At 36.4% G+C, this 22,439-nt stretch overlaps 1 protein-coding gene across 1 annotated transcript in view; it reads right to left on the bottom strand.

The window, feature by feature from the left end:
• Positions 1–22,439, bottom strand: part of LOC136025146 (protein TAPT1 homolog) — a 62,592-nt gene that overhangs the window by 38,703 nt on the left and 1,450 nt on the right. Inside the window, exons 2-3 of the mRNA XM_065700895.1 lie at positions 2,603–2,810; positions 70–167 (exon numbers count right to left, since the gene is read on the bottom strand). Coding sequence (XP_065556967.1) covers positions 70–167; positions 2,603–2,755 — 251 coding nt within the window. The 5' untranslated portion in view covers positions 2,756–2,810. The remainder of the gene's footprint in view (positions 1–69; positions 168–2,602; positions 2,811–22,439) is intronic.

The following is a 22,439-nucleotide window of genomic DNA, read 5'->3' as shown; positions in this document are numbered from 1 at the left end:
AAACCAGTAACTAAACAAACACTATATCTTACAGAAAACATGAAACTAACAAATATTAAGAATTCTTACCGAAAACATATAGAGAAAGGACGGGAGAGTAGAGATAATATTACTGACAGCAAGCGTAATGGGAGATATGTAAAGAGGTACAAAAACGAATCAGCACACTGAAACAGAAATAGGTAAAGTTAAACAGAAGCAAGAAAAGTCACAAAACCACAAAACCAATAGCTTTCAGGGGGATCAGCCTGTTTTTGAGTGGTCAGATATTCCAAGAATATATATTTTCAGCCTCATATATTGAGAATTTTTTATATTTTAAATATATTTTCTTGAAATTCCAATTCATGAGGTGGGGGAGGGGGTACTCTCTCTCTCAGCATCCTCTCCCCTACGTTCAAATATATTTCAGAACATTCTTCCACTGATGCCGACCCACTCATTATAAAGCAATTTCCCAAACAGAGGGTTTCGTATTTTCATTAAAAAATAAATATCAATTGATTAAAAACTACATCAATATTAGAACACAAGACAGATGCCCAGAAAATGTGTCTTATGGGGACTTAAAAAAGAATAGGAAAAAGAAAGAGGAGGAGAATACAGAAAAAAATATTAGACAGACATTACTATTGAATGTTAATCCTCAATTTCAAAAGAGTCAACTTGAATAACAAATGTGAGAAGGATAAGAAAAAAATTAAGATGAAATTATTAATGAAAGCACTAACAACAAATATAGAAGAAATATTCTTAAGAGTGTCTTAGCTTCTTTAATTATCTTCCTTTGCAATATCTCCATATTTATTATATTTATAGAGTACTAGGACATTATATTGTTTACAAATTGCCGAAAACATAAACTACAACTCCAGAGTTGAACTTGAGTCAATTTAGTCCAAAACTCGGACATGACCAAAGCGTATATCTATTGCAGAAAAAACCTATCTACTACTTCCAATTAGTTAAGAAGGAATACCAGTTTACCGCTGATTTCTGTCATTTGTTAAAATAAGTAGCTTGACCTATGTTCAAAGTAAAGAAGGGTTCAAAGTACTGAAACAAAAGCATGTTTAAAAGTAAGAGGTGGCTCACATTACCCAGGAAATAATTAAAATGTCAATACTACGCCCAGTCAAGATCATAATAATCCTCTGAATTTGAAAATTACGCTGGTTAATTTGACTGCAGGGATCGGAAAGGAGAAATCGTAGACTGGAAAAATTGAAAAACCCATAAGATTTAGATATTTTGTCAGTAGAGAAAGTACAAACAAACATTGCCCTTGTACTTGTCTGTTACTTGTAGCTTGATGCTAAGTATTTATTTTTTAGCTTCAATCATGAGTCTTGTAAGATCAAAAGAGAAAGGGCATACAAACATGAACAAAGCCATTATTTTATTTATAGAGAGACTATATGCAGTGACCACTATAATTCAACAAAAGCTATAGTAAGAAACCATGAAAATGGTCATTAACCTATACAAAATCTCTAGGTTAAAGTTAAATTGTAATCCGTGTGAATTAGAAAACTGTTGCCCTTCTCAGCTTGGAAACAGATATGTCAGTCCAGGACTTTTAAAGTTGTCAGGCCTAAAAGAAAGGCATTGGATTTCATAAGATTTTGTGTCCAATTATAATATGATTCTAAGTGAACTAGATTTAGATTTATCTTGGTAACGTGAAGTATTATAGCAGCCTTTGGTAGGCTTTTCTGAGAGAAGTCTTGTGATACGAAGCTTTGGTTTTGACAGCTTCAGGGTTGAAGCTGAAAGGGATAAGGGGACCTTAATGAAAGCAGAAAAGTTTCAGATAAGAAGTTTCAAAAAAGTTTCAATGATACCCAAAGTAGACTTAAAAATTTTTGGTTTATAGTCACTGTACAACTTACTTGGCATGTTTTTAGTGACTAAAGCAAACAAAATTAAATAAATTAAAGTGCTTTGCAAAAGCACTTTGGAATTGTGGATGCTACAACAATTTTTGTAAATAAAATAATAAAAAAAAATAGCCTTAACCAACGAAAATAGGTCAAAACTTAAAAAAATTAAAGAGTAAATAAGAAATAAAGCCTGAATCAAATTACAAATTTCCCAATAAAAAAGGTAACAAAGTTCATTAATAGAAAAAGAAAGAAACCTAGATCAATTAATTCCCATTAAAATCTTTTGAGCCTATTAAAAACTTTAAAGCCTTCCATAAACTCACAATATACATTATCAAGGTAAGAATTTTCTTTGGAAGGTTGAGACTACTAGAAAAATCCCATTTCAACTCAGCCTTCATTTAGCCCACCTTTGTGCAACTCAACAATATTTAACTCAACTCCTCTTCAGTACAACCCCATGTAGCTCGAAGGTGTAGTTAGGAGGCGGAGTTAAACAGTGTTTGAGTTAAATAAAGATTGAGTTAAACAGAGATTAAGTTGAACAGGAATGAGTTGAATAAGGGTTGAGTTAGATGGGAATCTGTTTTTTTAACTTGTTGGAGCTTATGGATGGCCTGGCCATGTAATATTAACCAAAATGACTTCCATGTTCTAATTATCTAAAATTCGAGAAAATAAATTTAATATCTCAATTCAATTTTTAACCAACTTACCAAAAAAACTCCAAAACACATAAATTTTTCAACTTGTTTTGGAATGTTCATAAAATTGTAGACTTTCTCTCGTCTTCTATTGAATCGCTCTTCTTCTCTTTCCATCACGTATCCTCGAAATAATTCTGCTTTCCAAAATCTCCAAAATGACATGCTGTTTTAAACAATGTAATGACGTGCATCCATCAAACTTTGAATCTAGTTCCTCCTAGAATATAAAGTTATGATGAGCTAAAATGCGACAAAATGACTACATATCCCATCTACATAGCAAACCTGTTGTTCATACACTCTTATCGCCCTCTTCCAGTAATTGGTACCTAGCAGATTAATATTTACAAACTGTTTCCATTACATTTTGAGTCATCCTCTTGGCAACTTTGTGCTTTTCTAATATGAAGCGTGTTTTTTTAATTAAGGTCCATTTTATTGTAGATGCTAGGATAGTAGTTCACGCGCATACCGCAACGAGGGCGTGCGTTGTGTACCGGCATGTCTCAGGAACAACTGTGCTCAGTTTCAGCTGAGCAGCTAACCTGTATGATTCTGTTCTGTGCTTATAAAATGTTTAAGACTATCAACTCGCTCACCGACTATGAGGTTTGCGTAATGATATGTTTTTTTTTTCAGAAAAGAGTATGTCTGCTGTAGAAACTCATCAACAAATTTGCAAAGCGTACACTAATACTATTATAAGTGAAAGCAAAGTGGGTACAAGAATTCAAAGATGGCCGTGACAACGTCCATGATGAGAGCCTCTCTGGTCACCCTTCTTTGATTACAGATGGTCTGGTGGCTTCAGTTGAAGCGAGAATTCATGTGAACAGGCGCTCCACAATAACAGGTCTATCAAACGAACTTCCCGAGGTGTTGAGGTCAGTGCCTTACGAAATTCTTTATGAACACCAACAGTTTAGGAAACTTTGCTCCTGTTGGGTCATGAAACTGCTAAAAGAGGACCACAAAAACCCTTAATTTAAGTGTGCGATGAAGTTTTTGACTTATCACGAAGAAGGTGATGGCTTCTTGAGTCAGATCGTAACTGGAGATGAAACATGAGTTTCACATATCATGACTCCATCAAAGCAATAGAGCATAACATGGAGACACACAAACTCACATGTAAAGGTGAAGTGCTCTCCCGGTGAGGAAACTCACTCTGTGCAAATGCAAAATCATGGTTTAAGTGTTTTGGGATATACACTGTTTTTTTTTTTTTTTGTTTTTTTTTGTCAAATTCATCCGAAAAAAACGAGTATCAATGTTGAAGCATGCTGCCGAACCCTGAGAAAGCTCCGCGGAAAGATTCAAAACAAAAGATGCGACATGCTGGCAAGGGATGTGTCCTTCTCCATGACGATTTAAGACCTCACACTCCAGGTCAGACCTGTAATTTCTCAGTAAGGCTGGGAAGTTTTAGACTCCCCACCCTAAAGTCTTGATCTTGCTTCAAGTGATTACCATCTGTTCATCCACCTCAAACAACAGCTCAGTGGCAACTCAGCACAGCGATGACGACAACGTGAAATTTTGGAGCAAGCGACAAATCTTTATGAGAAGGGTGTTTAAAATAGGTTGAGACGTATGATGTGTTTTCAAAAACTGGGCAACTATGTAGAAAATAGAGTAAATTATGTGCTTTTGAAAATAAATTTACTTTTTTGAAATAACCTTTTGTAGTGTACTTATGTTCAAACGGACCTTACTTAAAAAGCATGCCTAGTTATTACTATTTCTTTTCTCTCCCTGTTTTGGTAAAAGATAGAATAATTTTTTTAGAGACTGGATGCAGTCAGAATTCTGTTCTGGGAGTAGCCCACTGTAGAAAAGTCCCTTTCAACACTGAAATATAATAAAAAAGTGTCCATTTTCATAAGATATTTAGTATTTCGGGGAGGGCAACAATCTAGGAACATTTCATCAGTCTTTAAATGATTCAAATTTATAACAAGGGGGAAGTTGGGAACTAACGAGCTTGTTCGAGTCTTTTTGCTTACTCTTAACAAGCTTATTTGGATTTCAGGGCAAGCTTGATGTAAAGAAATTTGCTAGTTGGGTGGTTCATCATGGCAGTTTAAACCAAATTACAAGATCAAATTACAAATTACTGTATCCATGCATTAGAATCTGACTAGAAAAATTCTTGGACCAAGATTCCTATGAAAGGTAAATAAGTTTACAAAAACAAGCAAAATTCAAGCAAAAGCCTCAAATAGGCTTAGTCCAAGCCTGCTAGTTGCCCAAATTCTGCCTTGTTGAAAGCTTAAATCAAGGCTTGAAACAAGCTTACAGAAAATCCAAGAGAATGGCTTGAAAGTTGTATGAAGTAGTGTGAAAGATGACTTGAAATTTGCGTGAAGAACTATATGCAGGGCGTGCCAACGACAGAGGAACTTTAGTCACAAGAGATAACAAAATTGTTCCAAAAAACGTTCCAACCTCCGAAGCGCCAGCTGTGATGGATACAAACTAAACAACTCTAAAAGACATTCTTGCGTCTTATAATACCGAAAATAAGTAATTTGCTTGATTCATCACTGATGAATCAAGCAAATTGTTTTACAGTACGAGATCAGTAAACTGTACTCTTTCCAAACAGACTGTTTTCATTAGTGATAGTTCTAACAATGACAGCACTGAGCCTAAAATAACTAATTGCCCAAATAATGACATAGATAGCAGCAACAAAAGAAGCACGTATTGGACGAGTAATGGTCTAAATATTATCTTTAGTAACACAGATTGTCTCACGTCAAAATTCCGCGGGATTAAATATGTCCTCTCAAGTGAAAAAGCAGATGTTTATGCTTACTGCAAGATAAAACCTAAGCAGACAAAACACACCTCTTGGAAATGTTCAGATCCAGATTCCTGAACACGCTTTGATCGCCAACTTATCTAAAGAAGGAGGAAGAGGAATAGCCATATACATCCAGAACCCCTTAAGCTAAGAGACACAGATATTAATTTATGAGCCATATATTAAACAAGTGTGGATTTCAGTTCTCTTACTTTTTAGACCCTTTTACGTAGGTAGCGTGTATAGTAGTCCCAGTTTCCCCAGTCTTGACTCATCTCTTCTTACTATTATTACAACAGCTGATAAGAAAATGAAGCATCAAGGAGATATGATTATTGTTGGGACTTAAATCTCGTTTATATTCAATGGGTCAATGGATACAGTTTCTCAGAAAAAAGTTCAATGAAAACCATTCTCAGAATGTCTATTTAATCACTCTCTATATCAGGCAGTAAGCTTCCCAACTAAATATAGAGAAGTTCAAAACCCTTTGCTACTTGATCTTCTGCTAGTAAGGAACCAAGTATCTAGTATTGAACCAATACCACCATACAGGGCAAGTAATCACATTGCCATAAGCTCCAGTTTTAGACTCTACTTGCAAAGACTAGAATTTACAAAACATGTGTATACTGATTACTGTCTAATTTGTCAGGAATTGGCCCAATGCGATTGGTCATTTATTGAAATTATGGATGAACTATGAAAAGAATATTACTGGGAACTGTTGAAAATCACTCTTCTGAAACCGAAAAACCCTCCCGTATATTGCAAAAGAAATTAAAAGGCCAGGAACAGAAAAAAAGAGATACTGAAATCTGTACATAAAAAGTCATATCAAGTAATTATTAACGAAAAATGAACAGGCGCGTAACCAGCTGAGAAGTGTTGCTAGAAACACAACCAAAAAATATGAGGAATCAGTAGCAGCAGTAACAAACTTTAAACCCATGAAATTTTGGAGGTGTACATCATTTGGTAACCCTGGTAGGCATTCTGTCACCCAATTTGTACTCAATGGCACTAAAATCTGTGACCCAAGGGAGATAGCCAATGCATTAAATAAGTAGTTTGCCTTAGTATTTACTGTCTCAGATAATGCTTCAATTCCAGATCTCTCTAAATACTAGATTTTAAAAGGTTTCTGCCCATTAATGTTACCAAAACTAATGTAAAAACCCGTTTGAAGAAGATTAAGCTAAATAAATCTGGAGTAATGGATGGGACTCCCCCCTTCCAACTAAATGAGTCATATGTAGTGTTGTATCATCCCCTCACTCTACTATTCCAGAAGTCCCTAAGTACTAAGTACCGAAGTCCCAAAGTTCTAACCCCAACCCTAGTGCTGCCATCTCATCTAATTGACCAAACCTGCTACTGTTCTCAGTTAGTTCATTTAAAATGAAAATTGACATTTTAATACAGTTGATGTAGACGATTTGATTATTTGGAAGTCGGGAAGGGATATTGGCCTTCTTCAAAGTCTTATTCAACAGGATAGAAGTTTAGTCTATAGATTATCTTCAGCATTTTGCTTCCCAATCTCAATCAGTAGAACTAAAGCGATTTTATTTACTAACGGTACTACAGATCCTCCTAATCCACTAACAATTTTCTCAAGGGAGATCCCATTTTGCAAATCAGTGACGTTACTTGGTTTATTAATGGATTCTAAAATGCAGTGGCATGAACATATTAATTCTTTGAAATCTCTGACTATTTACAGACTTTGTATTCTAAAGAGACTTGCTGGAAGTAAGTGGGGATGTCACCCAAAAATTATTTTGGATTTTCACAAATTATATATTCATTCAAATATAGAATATGGGATTCAAATTTTTTCAGCTTGTCCTCCATTCTCATTCAAAATCCTTGAATCTTCACAAAATTCTGCTATTCAAATGGCTTTGGGTGTGCATAAGCATACTCCTCTGTCAAAGTTAAAAATACTGTCAGGATTGGGGTCCCTAAGTAAAAGAGCATGCAGTCTAAGGATTAAATATTTCTCGCAAATCCAGGCTTATGGAGCCAAGCATGCTGTATATGCACATGCCTTTGCTGGGAAGTCAGCCTGTCCCAATGCCCATTCATCATGGAATCAATTTCAACTGGAGGTCCCAAATTGAAATCAACATTTGCTTTATGCATATCCCTTTACTGAGTCCCCTCCATGGGAAATGAGTCCTCCAAGTTGTCAAGTAGAACTTATCTCTATTAGTAAAGACTTGATTCCTAATTACGAGATCCAGACTATTTTGGCTGAACTGATCTCAAAGGCGTACCCCAACTATAGAAAAAATATATACAGATGGATTTGTCCAGAGGGAAAGAGCTGGAGCAGGAGCATGTATCCCATCCCTGAATTTGGACATCTATTCTCCCCTCCCAGAGGGATCTTCTATCTTGTCTGCTGAATTATGTGCCTTCTGCCTGACCTTTGATGCACTAATAAATTACAGCATGGAATCTGAAAATATACTCTGTCTCTCTGACTCTAAATCAGCATTACTATTGATCCAAAATATTAATAGAAATGCTAATGACAAGGATTTGTATAATATTAGAAGACAGCTTCTTAATCTTAAGATCAAAGGAAATGAAGTTTATTTTCAACATGTTCCAAGTCATAAAGGCATCAAATATAAAGATATGGCTGATTCTCTAGCAGCAAAGGCTTCCATGTTAATTCCCAGTCCTTCCTCCAACCTCAATTCACGAGATATTATCAGGCAAAGATCCAATGTTAATCATAGTAAATTAATTGTATCTCCATTTCATACAAGATTAAATGCATTCCTATATTACTGGCTGAAATCAGGTGCCCTACTTCTAAATAGCTTGTTATTTAATTGGAAGCCACATCATTCCCCTTTATGCCGAGTCTGCTTTTCAGCAAATGAAACAATCCAGCATGTATTATTTGATTGCCAGGCTCAGAGTGAGGAGACTATTGCTCTTAAGCGTTTCTGCTCCTTGGCTAAGATTCCAAATACTTATACAGCTATCCTGGATTCTAACCTGCCATGGGAAATTGATTGTAAGATATTTAAGGCAGCAATTGATATCTTAAAGAAGAGAAATATTGTTTAATAATGATTAAAGCTTGAAGAAGTCAATTTTTAAAAGGATGTGATTTATCTATAGTTTTTGATCATGCAGAAGAGAGCGGGAATGAGTAGGCAGAGCCGTATTGTACCGGCCGGCCTAGTGGCCTTAAACTGCTGGGGACAGGTAGCTCAGATACTCGCACTTCCCACAACCAATAACAGTGTATTATTGTTCATAATTGCATGTATTCATTGTCTGCTGACTGGAGGAGAATAGCATTTCCAGTGGCTAGTTTCTTCTGAAGAAGAAGTCAAAGAGGTGAAAGGACTTGTTAGTCCATATACCTCCCTACAATTTTTGGAACTGGATGCAATCTCCATTAAAAAGCATTTGTTTCTATGCTGATACTTCAAATGAAGCACAGCTACACAAAAAAGAGCTAATAGAAAAAATTAAAGAAAGAGCTGCTGCTGATGAGTAAAACTTAAGAATTAAAAATGGTGATATAGTGGCAAAACAAGCCAAAATGGGAAGCCATTGCCCAAGTTTGCATATTGCAAATAAAGGGAAAGTATTGAAAATTAGTGCACAAGAACAGAATTATTCTAAAAATAGCCAGAACTGAAACACTACTGAGGGTACAGCTCAATTAAACAATTAGGGAAAAGTGTTTTATAAAAATTTTGATGTGACTGTTCCAAAACTCCTAGAATTTAGTAAGCACAAATCAGAATTGGATTTATCAATTTTTATCCCTAGAAAGGATCAGGTATGTCAGAGCGAGCAGCTTACTCTGCTGTATACAAAATGAAGATTGTTTATCTTCGAAATAGGATGAGTTTGTTGCAGTTGCTAAAAGTCACAAACCCCATCTAACAGCTGTGACTGAAGTTTTACAACAAAAAAAACTGTATTGATCCCTTGGTTCAGTTTCAGCAATTAAATGATTGTGATTTAATATGTAACACAAATTATGGCCAAGTTTTCAGTGCTTATTTATGTTCTGAGAATTTGTTCTCAATAATTTGATTTTGAATTTACAAATCAAGGGTATGAAGTTGTTTGGTCTGGAGGGGAGACATTCAAGTTTTTATCAAGTTTAGCCCTTCAAAGATTCTTGATAGCACTTTGTAAGATGAGAACCTACTTTTCCTTATCTACCAACCTTTCTTCAGTTTCATCAAAATTATGGTTGTTGGTGACTTTAACGCTCAATATATTGATTAGTTATCCCACAGTACAACATGGTCTGATTTAACTTTTGGGCAAAGATTAGTTCAAACACTGGATTATAGCTTCCTTTATCAACATGTTATGAGCCTACTAGGTTCCAGATTGGATTAAATCCATCTGTTTTAGACCTTGTAGTAACTAAGCACTTATCCAACCTAGATAGAATTGAATTTTTACCACCTATAGGCAAAATCGACCACATAGTATTGTCTTTATGTGTTAGTATGAACATTCTGTTAAATCCTAAATCAAAATCGTTTTATAACTATTTTAGAAGTAGGTATGATGAATTCATGGAGTTTTTACATTCTATTGATATGGTTGGTAAATTTCACCATTGTATCTAGGATGTGGACACTTCATTTAATTTTATCTGTTATGTAGTAGTAGAGGGCTATTAAAAGTTTATTCCAAGGGACTGTTTTCAAGAGGGTGGTAAAAAAAAAAGAGCCTGCCAAAATTTGTCCTGGATACAATATTCATAAAAATAAACTTTGAAAACAATATGTGTTGGTTAAAAATGATAAATCTTGGTGTGTGTAGAAGAGAGCAAGAAATGCAGTATCTATTACTCTGTAATCAGATACTGAGTAAGTAGAGTCGTCTATCTTTGATGCCTTGCAAATTCGTCCAAAAAAGTACTGGAAGTATATAAATAGGGGAAACAATGATCAACCACCATCATCTGCAATCTTCAGTGACCCAGTAACTGGTGAATCTATTGATGATAACAGGAGAAAGGCAGCTATTTTTGATTAAACCTTTTCATTATTGTTTTTTTTAAATCCTGCTGCTCATATGCAACCTAGTTTTATGCTGGTACCTCCTTTACTGCAAAATCAGTTGTAGTTTGATGATTCTGACATTGCACCTGAACACGTTGCAAAGAATATACATAATCTTTCTGTTGATAAAGCCCCTGATATTAATAGTGTTTCGAATGTTGTTGTGCAAGAATTGGCTTCTTGCTTAGCCAGTCTTCTTGCTTCTCTTTTAACTTTTGTTCAGATTCTGGTAAATACCCTATTGCATGGAAAAATGAAGTGATAAAACCTCTTCATAAGGGTGGACTAAGTTCAGATTTAGTGGTTATTGACATATTACAAATACTTCAATTTTTTCTAGGATTATGGAAAAAGTAATTGTTGATTGGGTTAAAAATTATTTTTAAAAATTAACCTGGGATGTATAGCTCAACATGGTTATAGAAAACAGATTTTGTAATACACAGATTGACTTAGGTCAAAAGTTTGATTGTGTTTACATTCATTTTTAAATAAGGCATTTGAAAAGGTATCAATAACTCTACTGTTGAAAAAATGTCAATCTATGGGATTGGACTGAGAACTCTGGCTTGGATTACAGACTACCACACAGAAAGGTCACAGAATGTTAGGGTTTGTTAGGCCTTATCCAGCCAGTGTAGTGTTTTGAGTGAATGTCCCTCAGGGTAGTTGCTTAGGACCAGTTCTGTTTTGTACATTTATAAATCATTTGTTGCAGTAATTCAACACATTAAAGTCAAAACGTTTGCAGATGATGTGAAGCTTTAAAGAGGCATATCTTCCCTAGATGATATGGCTCTTCTACAGGATGATTTAGATACGCTGGTTAATTGGGGTAACTTGAATTCAATGACTATTAATCAGGGGAAATGTCATGTGGTGAATTCTCTAGCAATTGCAATAGCATACCAGTATTCTATTGGTGAACTTGTAAAATGTTCTGTTGATTCCATTAGGGACATTGGCATTGTTTTTGATAATCAATTAAGGTTTGGTTATTGACCAGGTTACAAAAATCAATTGAATATGATATTAGCTGTGTTGTATAAAGCCAATTAAAGTTTACTTTATATCAAAAGAAGTTTTAACCTGCAAAGCTTTACTATGCTGTATAAGACAATGACACGACCAATAGTTGAATACTGCACATCTGTGCACCATCCAACAAGAAAATCTGATTCACAGCTTATTGAAAAAGTACAAAAATGGGCATCAAAATATGTTACTTATTTGAAGCGCTTGCCTTCTAAGTGTAGACTAAGATGTTTGAGCCTACCATCTTTGCAATTTGGGAGGGATAGACTGGACTTAGTTAATACATTTCAAATCATTAAAAGTGTTGACATTTACTTTTAGTGATTTCTGTCAGTTTAGCAATTATTCACCCACATGGCAGAATTCATTAAAATTACATCAGAAAAGGGTTTTAAGAAAGATTGAACAAGGTTCTTTTGTAAATTAGATCATGTAACATGTTACCTGACCATGTTGTTTCAAGAAACAATGTTACAGCTTTGATTGGAGCCTTTCTTTAAAAAGAGAAGCATAAAAACCATAATATTTATTGTCTTTGTACAATTTGTTTTACTCAGTGGCCCTAAAAAGAGTCTAATGAATTTGTCTCTTTGTGCATTCTGGTGTATTTGTTTATTTTTGTACTGGTTCAGCCTAACGAGTTTATTAGTTAGTTATGGTACCAATCAATACTCAGGGATTCATTACTTGTCTATTGTTGCTTATTGTTTTGTTTACTGTTAATTTGTAACAAGACAGTCTGTGGCTTACTCTTTTTTTGTTTAAAAATAAATACATTCCACAAGCTTGGAAGACGCTTACATCACATCTGTAGTCTACACAAAGGGGACAATGGAGATGAAGTTATCAATTATCAACCAATTAGTCTAACATCAGCAATTGGGAAACTACTCAAAGGTATAATCAATTCAACCATTACTGTTCATTTAAATTCTAACAGTCTACTATTGTCTATTCAATACAGATTTCATCCTAATCAATCACTGAAAACTAACCTCATAACCTCATTGATACATATGTGTATGTAACAAAACTTATGGATGAGGCATCTCCTGTTGATATGATATTAGCGGATCTAGCCAATACTTGATAAAGTATGTCACAGGAGACTAAATTCTAAACTCTGTGCAATGGGCCTCCACAATGATGTTATCAACTGGATGATGTGATTCTTACCCAGGTGGTAAGGGTATTTGCAAATGGTGAATCCATTTTCTTCTCAGAATCAACATATGTAAAAATAGAGTGCCTCAAGGACCAGTTTTGGGTCCAACTTTATTTAATAGTTTCATCAACAATGTGTCTTGAATCATAGAGAATAAAATTTTGCTTGTATGGAGATGATGCCAAAATAATTGGTCTAGTCCATGACGCACAAAGTGCCACAGCCATCCAAGCTGATCTTGATTTATTCTCAGTGGGCAAAATCCTGGCAGCTTGAATTTAATATCCAGAAATGCAGAGCCATTCAATTTGGAGCTTATAATCCTCTGTGCCAGTATTTTGTAGAATTCAGTGATGGTTGAAAGCACCCACTCGTCTGTAGTAACAGCAAAAAAGACCTGGGAGTTTTATCTTACCTTAAATTGCATGTCCAGCAAGATCAGGTGGTGATGAACCTCCTGGAGAACATCTTGCTGGTGGTGTGACATGACTATGATTTGTCATCCAAAGTTACCCTGCACTCTGCACTGACCTAGTCATTATCATCTCCATTCTTCAATGCACCTATTGTCTGGGACTTGATGGTGGCTTTGGAGAGGCTGTTCCAGTGAGGGATGGTGCATAAGGAGAAGAAGTGCTGGCACTTACATTGGTGGCAATGGAGAACTTGCAGCTTCTTTGTGTGACCTCTTGTCATATTTGCAAGGGATGAGGAGAAAACTTGACATGAGAAGTCGTTTTTGAACAGTTTATGAGTAGCAATTGCATCTCCTCTCTTCTTTTAATAGACTAGGGTTGGGAGTTTGAGGGACACAAGCTGCTCCTCATATGGCTTGTCTGGCAAAGCTGGTATGAGCTAGGTTGTTTGTCTTTGGACATGCTTGAGTGCTTTAACATTGATTTTATACTGGGAATATGCCAGGGTCACTCCAAATTCTAAACATGGATGGACAATAGCTTTGTACAGCTTCTTGACCACATGGCTTCCTGATGGCAAATATTCACTTTATGAGCTCAAGGGCTTGATTTGCTTCAACAACCATAGCTGGTGTGTGGCTGTAGAACTTGAATTCATTGTCAACAATAGTCCCCAGGTCCTTCTCCTTACTTACAACCTCAAGTAGTTCATATCTAATATATTAATATTGTCTAGGGGTGTTGTGTCCAAGATGCAGGAGTTTGGTTGATGATAAATTCAAGTTTAATTTTTATGCAGTCTCTAGTAGCCAATGCCAACAAAACTCTTGGTTTAACCAAAAGAGTGTTCTGCAGCAGATCTCCAGCTTCTATTACCAAGCTTTTAAAAGGTCTGATCAGACCAAAATCAGAATTTGGGATGTGTGTTGCTACTCCAGTCAATAAGGGTGAAACAATAACTCTGTAACCAGTACAGTGGTGTGCAACTAAATGCATAAATGGACTTAACATCTGCAATATCCTACCCAGTAACATAAGGTCAGAATACCAAGTCTCATGTTTAGATGTAGGTGAGGAGATGTATTAATGATGTACAAGTTAGTCTGTGATCAAAGTGTTATCCCTAGCCTGTTCTAGATTGTTGGTTGATCTAATACTAGAGGCCATCCCTTGAACCTTTACTAAAAAAAAATGTTAACACCAGGCTGTGATATAAATTTTTTCAATAGCATAGTCAGCCTATGGAAGTCCTTTAGTCAGAATGCTGTTAAGTCTCTAAGTGTTGAAACTTTCAAGTCTTTAGTTGTCAAAGACCAGTTCAGGAAGCCTTGGCTCAAAGTATGGGGAGCATCAGACAAGTCATCATCATCATTGACAGGCACTTACAGGACTTGTCTTTAATAATGGCAAGGGCAACTTAAGGTAATTTTTAAAAGATACTTGAAAAAAGCTTGTAAGGCAAGCCAATAGAATGGTTATTTCCTGGTTCAATTATGTTTCAATACAGTAACATTGAAAATACACCTGAGACAGGCTTACAGAACAAAGCAAATCCATGATCCACATTATATATTTCTTGTATGTATTTTACTGTTCATACTATTGACATATGAATAACAGAAATATACCACTTGGTGCTTTTTTTTAAACTCTTTATTAATAAAATAATCACTTCTCTTGCAAATTCAAATTTAAACCCTTTTCAACCCTTTGACAATGACCAAAAAGTTTCTAGTTCTTAGGTATGAAAAAGGCTTAAACCATGGACTTTACAAAGTTATGTAATCCACCAGCATTGATTTATCACAATTAAGTTGGATAAAAATTCAAAACAATTTCCCTTTTTTCCATCTGCCATGTTTATTCTTGTTGGATTTGACATTTTTGACATATAGGTGAATTGGCAGTTCTTAAGCTGCCTAACAGAACAAGAAGAACACATGACAGATTTGTTTTGATTTTTTTTTATCAACTTAAAATTGACAAATCAAAGCTTGTGAATTATACAACTTTTACAAAATAGATTTATAATGAAATAGAAAAATTGAATGATTATAAATATCATAACCAATTTTATATCCAAATAATATAGAATGATATTATTATTTTCAAGAGTCCTAATAGGGCTTAAAATTGAATTAGCAAGAAAAACATTTATTATATTTAGAAAGAGCATAAGAAATGGCATCTAGTTCAATTAATTTGTAGGTCAACAATATGAACAATGAGATATTTACCAAATTTATAGGTATTAAGTCAAAATAAGAGTAACAGACGAAAGTCCGTCATCCAACGATGACGTGCTAGTTCCAGCGGGCTCAGGAAGAAGAAGAAGCAGACAGAAACAAGTGATGAAAGCTCACATTCCTATAAGAGAGGTTCACCCTGGACAAACCTTCCAGCCTCTACAAGTAATGATAGAATATCAGAATGGCCACCTCTCCCGAGTAGAAATGAATCAGAAGTATTAACGGGTATTAATCAAATTATCAACAAAAAGCCAGATGAATATCCAAATGAATTAACACCTAACATGTGCCTATTTATACTAAATTCTAATGCAGTACAGTCAATGAACCTAAAACAACCACAAAAAGCAAAAATAATAAGCGAATTGGCAAAGTTGTACCTACCCAATCACATGCATATCCAAGCAAAAAAAGATCTTGCTCTGCTCCTAGCAAAGCTAAAGATTGATACACAGCAAAATGAAAATTAAAACAACAAAGCAGCATATTTCAATACTTCAGTGGAATGTAAGATCACTTTCAGAAAATAAGTTAAATGAACTTTTATCTTTTATGAATAAAAATTCCATTGATATTGCTTGCCTTCAAGAAACCCATTTGACTAATAACCAACAAACAAAGTTTCCAGGATATACTATCCTGAGAAAGGATAGGTCTTCTCAGAGAAAAGGAGGTGGCGTAGCTATAATTTTAAATAATAATATTAAATTTTGCGGTATTAATTTCCCAGATTTTTCAAATGATGTTGATGTTATTGGCATCAATGTTTGGATAAATAATACAAAAACATACATATTAAGTCTTTATAACCCCAATGGCCAGACTACAGATGCCATGGATTTTTTCACTTATATTACTAATTCTAATATGCTAAAAAACATAATCATCTGCGGGGATTTTAATGCCCACAGTCTTCTGTGGGGGGATAAGCCAGCAAATAAAGCTGGTAAGCTCATTGAAAGATTGATTTCAAATAATGCCGATTTAGCAATTGCTACCCCTCCTAATCTAAATACATATTTTAACCCCAAAAGTGGTAAATTTTCAACTATTGACCTACAAATTGTTTCAATAAATATACTAAATAAAATTTATATTAAGAAAATTGAAAATCTATGCACTGACCATTTTGCAATAGTATCCTCTTTAAATGAACCAGCCAACATTCTCCCACATATCCCTAAATATGTCAACACCAAAGCAAATTGGACCATGTTTAGAAATAAGCTTAATGAAGAAGTCCTAAGTTTAACCCAGAAATCTCATACCTCAGTTGTAACTGCTGACACGTGTGCTGAAGCTATGACATCAATATTAACAAATGCAGCTAATCAAGCTATCCCCAGAACTTCACCTAGGAAAACCATCCCTAAACACACCCCTAAAGCATGGTGGACAAAAGATTGCCAAATTATGTGGAGAATAAAAAATGCAACTAGGAGAGCATACCTAAGAAAACCATCCCCTGACACATATTTAAGTAAATTACAAGCAGAGGCTAACCTCAAGAGAACAATAACTAATGCCAAATATAATTATTGGAATAATTTTGCAAATAATCTTTCCAGAGAAACATCTGAGCCAAGAATACATAGACTTATAAGCAAAATCTGTGGGAAAAAAACATCCTCCAACCCTCTTATGTATGAACTAATACATGAGAATTCCCACTATGATAACGACACTGATAAGGCAAAATTATTTGCCTCCCTTTTCTCAAAGAAGCTAACATCAAAAAACCAAAATATCACCACACAAATCATGACAAATCCTATTTACCAGCCCCGACCAGGTTCAGAATATATAAACCATCCCTTCTCGATACATGAATTGAATAATGCAATTCAGCATATCAAGGCCAATGCTACAAGTAGCTATGATAATATACACCCTATATGGATAAAGAATCTTTCCCCTTTGTACAAACAGGAGCTCCTAAATTGCTATAACCATGCATGGGCTACATCCACATTCCCTAATATCTGGAAATGTTCATCTCTTATACCAATTTTAAAGAAAAATAAACCTAAACATGACCCTCAGTCATATAGACCCATAATGATTACCCCAGTGCTGGGAAAATTAATGGAGAAAATGATTTACCATCGGCTGCTTTGGTTTGTTGAGAAGAATAATCTGATACCTCATACTCAAACTGGCTTCAGGAAACACCACTCATCAACAGATGCTTTCATAGTGTTAACAAATGCAATAAATGAATCCCTATCAAAAAATAATGTCTTAACTGCTGCATTCCTAGATTTTGAAGGAGCTTATGATAATGTTGACCACCAGATTCTATTAGTTAAACTTACAAACCTTGGACTATCCCCCAAACTTGTATCCTTCATAAATTCCTTTATAGAAAACCGAAGTTTCATTGTTTGTGTAGGTTCAGCCTCTTCACCCAAAACTCCAATAACCAAAGGCCTTCCACAGGGTGCAGTCCTGAGCTGCCTCCTATTTTCACTTTTTCTGTGGGACATGAACCTCCCACATACCAATCTACAGTACGCTGCCGATCTGGTATTATGGGCAACTGGCAATACCTTCGAGATTACGCATTCAAAGTTGCAAAATGCACTTTTCCAATTTGAAAAGTTCTCCCAAAAGTCCATTTTACCTACTGCACCCACAAAGTCAAAAATTATCCAATTCCACCATAAGCGAAATCATTATGATGCTAGGCTAACATTAAATGGAATACTTATCCCAGAGGACAATCAAATTAATTACCTAGGGCTCATACTTGACCAAAAACTAAATTTCCACCTCCACATCACAAATACAATAAAAAAGTGCTATAGAAAAACAAGAATAATTAAAAGGCTACTAGCCACACCTTGGGGCTGTAATGAGAAAACACTAATCCAATTTTATAAATCATATATAAGGCCCCATATTGATTATGGCCTCATAGTGTATGGTGCTTGTGCTAAGACCCACATGCAAAAAATCGAAACGACACAAAATGATATAATTCGTCTTATATTTGGTCTTAGGAAACCAACAAAAACTAAGTTTCTGCTTACTGAGAGTGGACTATCACCAATAAATGAAAGAAGAAGATCTCTACTAATTAAGTACCTTACAAAAATTGAAGCCAATGATTCTCATACCCTGCATAACTGGTTAAGAAATCCATCTATGTTTAGAGGCGTTGCAAATGAATATGCAAATATCCAGAAGAAGTTCCCAGTGCCAGTAAAATCTATTGCACCCACATTCCCCCAAACCCCCCCTTGGAGTTGGTCAACCCCCATAATAAAGACTGACTTCTCAAAGTGGACCAAAGAACTTACCCCCATTTCTTTTATTCAGAAAAAATTTGCCGAACTAAATAATGTTGTTTATAAAAATTATTTCCAAATTTTTGTAGATGGGTCCAAAATGAATGAGAAAGTGGCAAGCGGAGCTTTCTTCCCAACCCATAATATCGCTTTAGGAGAGAGATTACAAGATAATTCATCTGTAATGTCTGCCGAGCTAAACGCCATAATCATGGCACTAGATTTCCTCATGGTTAATGAATATATGAAAGTTAATATTAAAAATATTATAATATATTCTGATTCTTTGTCAAGCCTAGAGCTTCTTTCGTCAGCTTCTCAAAATAAGATGGATATTGACACATTTCTTTGTCTTAGGATTATTGATATTTTTGCTACAAAAGGTATTTTAACTCATATACAGTATATTCCAAGCCACTCAGGTATAATAGGTAACCATAAGGCAGATGAAATAGCCAAAAATGCTTTAAATATTGACCAGCCAAGTGGGAGACCAATCCCCATTAGAGATATTTACCGCTGGAGATTTACAGAGGTACTGATAATTAATAAGAATCCTACCCCATCACCTTTCCCAAGTAAGCACCTTTCCAAGATTTATCATAGGATTCGGTCAGGTTCAAATGGGCTAAATTTTCAGGCATTTTCATATCAGATTCCTAATTCAAGTGGCGAAGTTCCCTCGTCCCCCCTTTGCAGGTCATGTAATCTTAAGAATGAAACAATAGATCACTGCCTATTTGAATGTAATATGCTGACGTCTGCACAGTATACCCTGCGACGTAAAATGTTAGAATGCTTCAAACACCACAAAATTCCACCAACAGCCAAGAGTCTTGCTGACCATACTCTCCCGCAGAGCACAGAGATCAATATATACTCTCTTATAATTCAACTGCTGGTATCAAAAGATATACTTCAAGAAATCTGAGCAGATACAAATCATACAAGACAAACCAGCTCCATAGCTCTGTCGATCTCACAGAGTGAGCCAAAAGGAAAAGGGCTAAATAGTATCAACTGAAAAGCCCGTCTGCTGAATAAGAAGAAGAAGAAGAAGTGTTGTCAACAAACATTGACTCCTTGCCAAACAAGCTGAATGAGCTAAAAGTGTTGCTGGCTCACGAAGATATAGACGTTGTGTGCTTAAGTGAAATTTGCCCAAAAAACTCTCAAAATAGACTGGAGGATAGCCATATTCAGATACCAGGATACACAGTCATTTCGAATCTGGACGGACCCAATGTGAGGAGAGGAGTTGCCATATACATCAAGTCAGCCTTGAAGGTAAATAACTTTGACCTTTTCACAAGTGCCAATTATTTTTGGGTAGAGTCTATCCTGGTTGAATTGACAGTAGGGTCTGAAAAGTTTAGAATTGGTGTGATTTACCGTAGCCCTTCCCCCCCCCAGCTCCGAAGAATCATTTCAGTATGTGGCAAATATTATAAATGAAATGACAATATGTAACCCCAAAAATGTCATCATCACAGGAGACTTTAACATGCCGGACACCAGGTGGGTCGATGGTTTAGGCTTTACTCTTCAAAACAACTATACCAATCCAACTCTTGAAGCCTTTGCTGATAACCTGCTGGTCCAGACAGTTGAGTTCCCTACCAGACATAGAGATCATCAAACTCCATCTCTCCTTGATCTCGTTCTGTCAAACAACCCCGAAAAAATTATGTCAACAGCAAACTTACCCCCCCTTGGAGCAAGCGACCATCTTTGTATCCTGAGTGCAATAATCTTGAATCAGATACCAACCAACAAAATCAAACGAACGTTTGTTGATTACAAGAAAATACGCCAGGACCTACAAGAGATTGAATGGGAAAACTCCTTGCAACAAGACACTGAAGCATCCTGGGAGCTTTTCAAGGACATACTACTGAGTCTTGAGTTGAAGCATACGAAAACTTACTTCTCAGAACGTCCCAGAACCCTTCCGTATATGTCACCACAGCTAAAAAAAGTCATTAATAAGAAAAAGAAAGCTTGGAAAAAGTATAAAAATTGTGAGAGTGCAGCCCATCTAGAGCAGTACAAAAAGGCCAGGAACAAACTGAGAAATGCGACCAGAAAAGCAACCATAAGATATGAGGAGTCGATAGCACTAGAGGCAAAAACCAATCCAAAAAAGTTTTGGAGATATGTCACTTCAAACAACCCAAGCCGCAGGTCGATCCATCATTTTACCTCCAGCGATGGAACCAAAATAACCGACCCATTGGTAATGGCAGATACCCTCAATCAATGCTTCTCGTCAAATTTCTCTAAAGACCCTGGATGCCCCCCACCGGATATGCCAACCACCCACATCAAACACCCTATGCCACCGATCCAGTTCACAGCTTGTGATACTTACAAGCGCCTAAAAACTTTGGACCCATCCAAGGCAAAGGGACCCGATGGCATCCATCCTAGGTTGCTGAAGGAGACCGCAGCTGAAATAGCGGAACCCCTGACAAGAATATTCCAGATGTCAATAGCTTCCAAAACTATTCCCTCTGACTGGAAAACAGCAAATGTCATGCCAGTTTTCAAAAAAGGACAGAAAGATAAACCACAGAATTACAGACCCATCAGCCTGACTTCTGTCCCATCAAAAGTCATGGAAGGCGTCTTAAATGATGCAATCGTTGCACATCTGGAAACTAACAGCCTGTTATACGATGGACAACATGGTTTCAGGAAGGGTCGCTCTGTGGAGACAAACCTAATTCAATCATATGACATAATCACCAAGATGATTGAGGAAGGCCTTCCAGTTGACGTACTCTTGCTGGACCAAGCCAAAGCTTTCGAGAAGGTAGTACACTCGTACCTGGAAAGGAAACTAGAGTTCTATCAACTCCACCAAGATGTAAGAGAATGGATTATCCAGTTTCTCAAGGATAGAATACAGAGGGTGATGATGTATGATGAGGAGGGGAATCAAATCATGTCAAACCCAACTCCAGTGCTCAGCGGAGTTCCGCAAGGAACTAAACTGGGACCTACCCTCTTCAACATGTTCATCAATGACTCAGCCCAGTCAGTGCAAAATGACCTTAAACTGTTTGCAGACGACTCGAAATTGTTTGGCCCAGTCGCAAACAACCAACAGTGCGCAGCTCTGCAGGCAGATCTGCACACCCTCAACAACTGGTCCTCTTCCTGGTCCCTCGAGTTTAATGCTGAAAAGTGCAAAGTCCTACATCTTGGCCCTAAGAACCCAGGAATGACATATACAATGACAGATCGTACTGGGAAGCTCATAACTTTGGAAACTGTCACCGAAGAAAGAGACCTTGGGGTCATTGTTGATGACAAAATGAAATTCCATAGTCACAGCAAATACCTAGCTGCAAAAGGCAACAGGTCCCTTGGTCTCATCAGACGTAATATCACCAGTAGATCTCCCAGGACAATCAGGAAGCTATATACAGGACTGGTCAGACCGCAACTTGAGTACGGAGTCTCTCTTGCCGTTCCCCACTATGTCGTGGACAAGATGATCCTTGAGAGCATTCAGCGGAGGGCTACAAAACTACCAACCAAATGTAAGAACCTCTCGTACCCTGAACGCCTCAAGAAACTCAAGCTCCCAACCCTGACGTACAGGAGGAAACGCGGAGATGCAATCCTGACCCACAAGCTGCTGGAGAATGGTGTCACACCAGGGCTTTTTAATAAGTCGCTCTCTAGCCACACCCGGGGCCACACCAAGAAGCTCCAGCAACAAAGAAGCTCACGGAGAGAACGTTCCAACTTCTTCTCAACTCGTGCTGTTCCACTGTGGAATTCCCTTAGTGAAGAAACAGTTCAGTC

This window comes from Artemia franciscana, chromosome 3 (genome assembly GCF_032884065.1).
Source record: "Artemia franciscana chromosome 3, ASM3288406v1, whole genome shotgun sequence".
NCBI classification, from domain to species: Eukaryota; Metazoa; Arthropoda; class Branchiopoda; order Anostraca; family Artemiidae; genus Artemia; species Artemia franciscana.
Note: the sequence above shows the minus strand (reverse complement) of the source record. Positions and strands in the feature narration are given on the sequence as shown.